This window comes from Camellia sinensis, chromosome 9, assembly GCF_055761805.1.
Source record: "Camellia sinensis isolate YWXY chromosome 9, ASM5576180v1, whole genome shotgun sequence".
In the NCBI taxonomy this organism is placed as follows: Eukaryota; Viridiplantae; Streptophyta; class Magnoliopsida; order Ericales; family Theaceae; genus Camellia; species Camellia sinensis.
Genome location: NC_138969.1, coordinates 31,857,237 through 31,861,586, shown reverse-complemented (window position 1 = coordinate 31,861,586; position 4,350 = coordinate 31,857,237). Strand labels below are relative to the sequence as shown.

The 4,350-nt window shown below is 34.5% G+C and overlaps 1 protein-coding gene across 1 annotated transcript; it reads right to left on the bottom strand.

Annotated features, from left to right (window-relative positions):
* Positions 1 to 603: 603 nt before the first annotated feature.
* LOC145799329 (uncharacterized) lies at positions 604 to 2,763 on the bottom strand. Its single transcript, XM_082888884.1, has 2 exons — positions 2,355 to 2,763; positions 604 to 1,781 (listed from the first exon to the last, which is right to left on the bottom strand). The coding sequence occupies exons 1-2, from the start codon at positions 2,761 to 2,763 to the stop codon at positions 886 to 888; spliced, it is 1,305 nt and encodes a 434-aa protein (XP_082745010.1). The 3' UTR covers positions 604 to 885.
* Positions 2,764 to 4,350: the final 1,587 nt, after the last annotated feature.

Here is a 4,350-nt window from a genome sequence, read left to right as displayed (position 1 = left end):
TCAAACTCAACAAAACACAAAGCACACAGTAATTTTATCTGCCACTGGAAAATTTCATTGCATGAATTTCAAATTTCAGAACACAATGCCCATATAGTTTTCTCTGATGGTGAAAAATTTCTCTGGATGAAAATTTCTCTGGCTTTGACACAAATTTCTGAGTTCAAGTGAGTCCAGAGAAATTCTTCCCTGGTCTAGAGAAATTCTCAACTCAGAGAAATTCCAAAAGAGCTTGATTTTGTTTCTTGGTTGTACAATAATTTTTTGAATGCTCTGTCTGCTGTGCACATTTCTTGAAATGACTGATATGAAGCTACCAGAAATTTACAGATAAATTTAACTCATATCTCACCAAAGAAGGTGCCTATATGATCATTCAATCTCTAATGCACTGTGTTAGTACAAAACAATTATCAAATTGAAAAAACACAATCCACACAGTACTTTAGTCTGCCATTGTCAAATTTATGTGAATGAATATGAAGCTTCAAAACACAACACACAGAATTTTCTCTGCCATAGGAAAATTTCTCTGGATGAATTTGACAGGTACTACAAACCCACTGCCTATAGTATATATCAACAAACACACTTTAACTGATATTGAAAAATTTCTCTGGATGAATTTGATTGATATTATTATATACACTGTCCAAAAAATAAATTTCACAAAACAAAATACACAAAGTAATCATCAAATGTATTATTCCATCAATAAAATGTATAATCCTCAACTATTTAACAAAGGTTCCTTGCATGTCCTCTTATTATGGTGACCAATACTCTCACAACGACTACACTTAATCACCCTTTTAAACTCTCCAGTAGAAGCAATTCTGTTCTTCTTCGGCCTCCCAGCAGGTCTCTTGCTCAATAGAGGTAAAATCATAGCATCTTCAATGCTACACACAGGTTTTTCAACAGTTGGAACTGGGCCAATCGAAAGGAGTATGCTTGACGATACATATCAGCATGAAAAAATGGTTCAACAAATGAATTCAAATTCTTTCCACTCCTAAAAATTGCAGCAACAGCATGTTGACATGGATACCCATTTATTTCCCATTTTCGACATGAACAAGTTCTCAACCCAAGATCAACCATAACCGAAGGAAAACAATGCACTTCAAAGACATTATCAGATGATAAACTCACATTCCATGTCCTCCCGTCCAAAAAAGACTTCTCCAACACACTATCCATACGAGGACACAAAATTTTATTCCATTTACTAGAGATCAGCCTCCTATCAGACCTCATATTCATGATTTGCAACCGTATCATGTCCACCAAATTTGTTATTGGCAAGTGCCGAGCTTCTCGTATCCATGAATTGAATGACTCAGCAACATTTGAATACATCTCACCATAACGTTTCCCTGCAAAATATGCATCACTCCAATTTTCATATGGTAAACTTCTCAAGAAAACACTCACAATGTCTCCTCCCTCACTTTTTAACTCATTTAACTTGAAATGAAATGATGTCTTTGTTGGAGCATATGCACATTCTGAAAACTTGGACACAATCGTCTCCCTAACCAAATTTTTGTTTCCACATGACAACTTATCCCTCAAATTTCTCTTTAGATGTTCCAGACAAAATCCATGAAAGCAGTTAGGGAAAAACCTAGCAATTCCCTCCACAATTCCACAATGTCGATCTGATATGAAACTTATCACCCTTTCTGATCCTAATACTCCATATAAATGTTCAAGAAACCAACACCAATTGTCTTTATTCTCAGCATCAACAACAGCAAAAGCTACAGGAAAAAAACCTACAAAACAAATAGGAACAAGCATATTAGGTACACACATGCAGAGAAAAATAGAACAATAAACAACCAGAGAAGTTTGACACTGCCAACATCCAGAGAAAATTCACACATTGGCAACATCCAGAGAAAATTGAATAAGTGACCAGCTACAGAGAAAATTCACACAATCATAATATACAGAGAAAATTCACTTAGTGACCACCTACAAAACAACAGAGAAAAATAGAACAATAAAACAACCAGAGAAGTTTGACACTGCCAACATCCAGAGAAAATTCACACATTGGCAACATCCAGAGAAAATTGACTTAGTGACCAGCTACAGAGAAAATTCACACAATCATAATATACAGAGAAAATTCACTTAGTGACCACCTACAAATACAATTCACACAATGACAACATCCAGAAAAAATTCATACACTGACAAAAATCCATTGAAAATTCTCACAGTGGCCACAACAATACAAAATCCACACAGTGGCCAAAACCAGAGAAAATTCACATTCACTCAATTCCTACATGTATAGAAAATTCACATACTTAGATAAAAATAGATATATTTACAATTACCTTCATTCCCATCTTTCCCCGTTGCAGCAAGCATAACTCCTTTGTATCGTCCTTTCAAAAATGTTCCATCAAGAAAAAGCAATGACCGACAATATTTGAAACCAGCAATGCATGCATGAAAAGCCACAAACACTCTTTTGAAACGCTTGTTATCTTCAAAATCTAACTCAAAACGACTCCCTGGATTGTTCTTCAATGCCTCATCAAAATACCACCGTAATTGATCAAATGACAAACAAGAATCCCCATATGTACTACATTTTGCTTTTTCAACACTCAACCAACCACAGTTATAACTAATTGAGACCCCATACTTGTCTTTCATTTCTTTCACAACATCCACTGGACGAGTTAAAGGTTTTGCACTTACCTCTTCAAGTATCAGCCCAGAAACCAAGTTGGAAGTCATCCTCGAATGTTTACTCATACAAACCGCCACACCACACGTATGTTCATTGTTCAAAGTCCTTATGTAGAAGAACCCATTTGTTTTTTCAACAGAAGCATGTACACGCCACATACATCCCCTTGATTCCTTATACGCACATTCTGCCGTAACTCTCAGCTTGTCATTTTTAACATACGTAAACTGAAAACCAACCTCAATAGCATACTTGCATAAAAAAGTACGGAACTCAACCACACCACCCTCAAACTTTTGTCCAACACTCGTACTATTATTCCGCCAACTAGCCGACAATAACACCTTTTCTTGGTGAGAACAAAACTTAGAGAGTGAATTCCTTTCAACATCCACCAGCCTATCACACTCACCATCCACAACATCTACCCAATTAGACCCTACTTCATCCTCTTCATCAGAAGTACTACATCTACTAACTGAAACATCAACTATATCAACACCGCGTGCACAAACAACCCTCAACATATTCAGAAAATCAATATTATTTCGAACCATACAATTCGGATGGCCCAAAATAGAATATGAAATACACATAGTCTCAGGTTTCAAATTCTCCCATGTTTTACACAAAATGCCAACCAATTCCTCAAAATTCAATTCGCATGAAACATTAATGACAATAGTATCATTCCCATATTTGCACAGCAACAACACTGCACTGTCCATTGAAACTGAAACAAAAAACAACAAAAAAAATCACAGAAACACTTCACAAGAACAACATAAATGTCCAGAGAAATTTCTAAAAATTATAATTTTCTCTGAACTTAAAATAAAACTCCAAAGACATCTACAAACTGATATTCACCTTCAAGATGATAAAAAACAAAATCACAGAAACTTAATGAATCACAGAGAAATTTACTGCTAACAATTAAACACAATTATAGAAAAAAAAATCACATAGAATACAAGTCCAGAGAAATACTTTTCTCTGAACTACAAACTGAAAGTGAGTAACAAACTTACAATTTTCTCTGAACTACAAATACAAGTATAGAGAAATTTATGAACTTACATTCACCTTCTCATATTCTATCTCCATTACAAACTTCTAATAATATGTCCATATGCACTTATAATTTCCTCTGGACTACACAAACAATAGTGCAGAAAATGAAATTTCTCTGGTTTGAAAAAACATAGAACACAACTATAATTCATCAGCATGTTGATAAAAAACAGAGCACCAAAAATGAACTCTAAACATCAAAATCACCTACACTGTCAACACTATCTGAAATTGATCAAAAAACAAAGAATGAAAAATTAATTCCAAAAATAAAAATCAACTCTATCAAGCTGGCCTCTCTCTAAACAAAAATCAAAATCCATTTGGAATCTAAATCGAAAACAAACCTAATTCAACTCAACTCAAAAACTTACGCAATCAACACACTGTCAACACTCTTTCAAATTGATTAAAAAACAAATAATAAAAAATTAATTCCAAAAATAAAAATCAACTCTATCAAGCTGGCCTCTCTCTACACAAAAATTCAAAACAAAAATCAAAATGCATGTGCTATCTCCATCGAAAACAAACCTGATTCAACTCCACTGAAAATCTAC

Bases quoted from the DNA above. Each gene is read 5' to 3' on its own strand.
- LOC145799329 (XM_082888884.1), bottom strand. From the start codon at position 2,763: ATGACTTCCAACTTGGTTTCTGGGCTGATACTTGAAGAGGTAAGTGCA. The intron at 1,782-2,354 runs GTAATTGTAAAT...TTTGTTTTGTAG, and splicing joins GGGGAAAGATGGGAATGAAG to GTTTTTTTCCTGTAGCTTTT.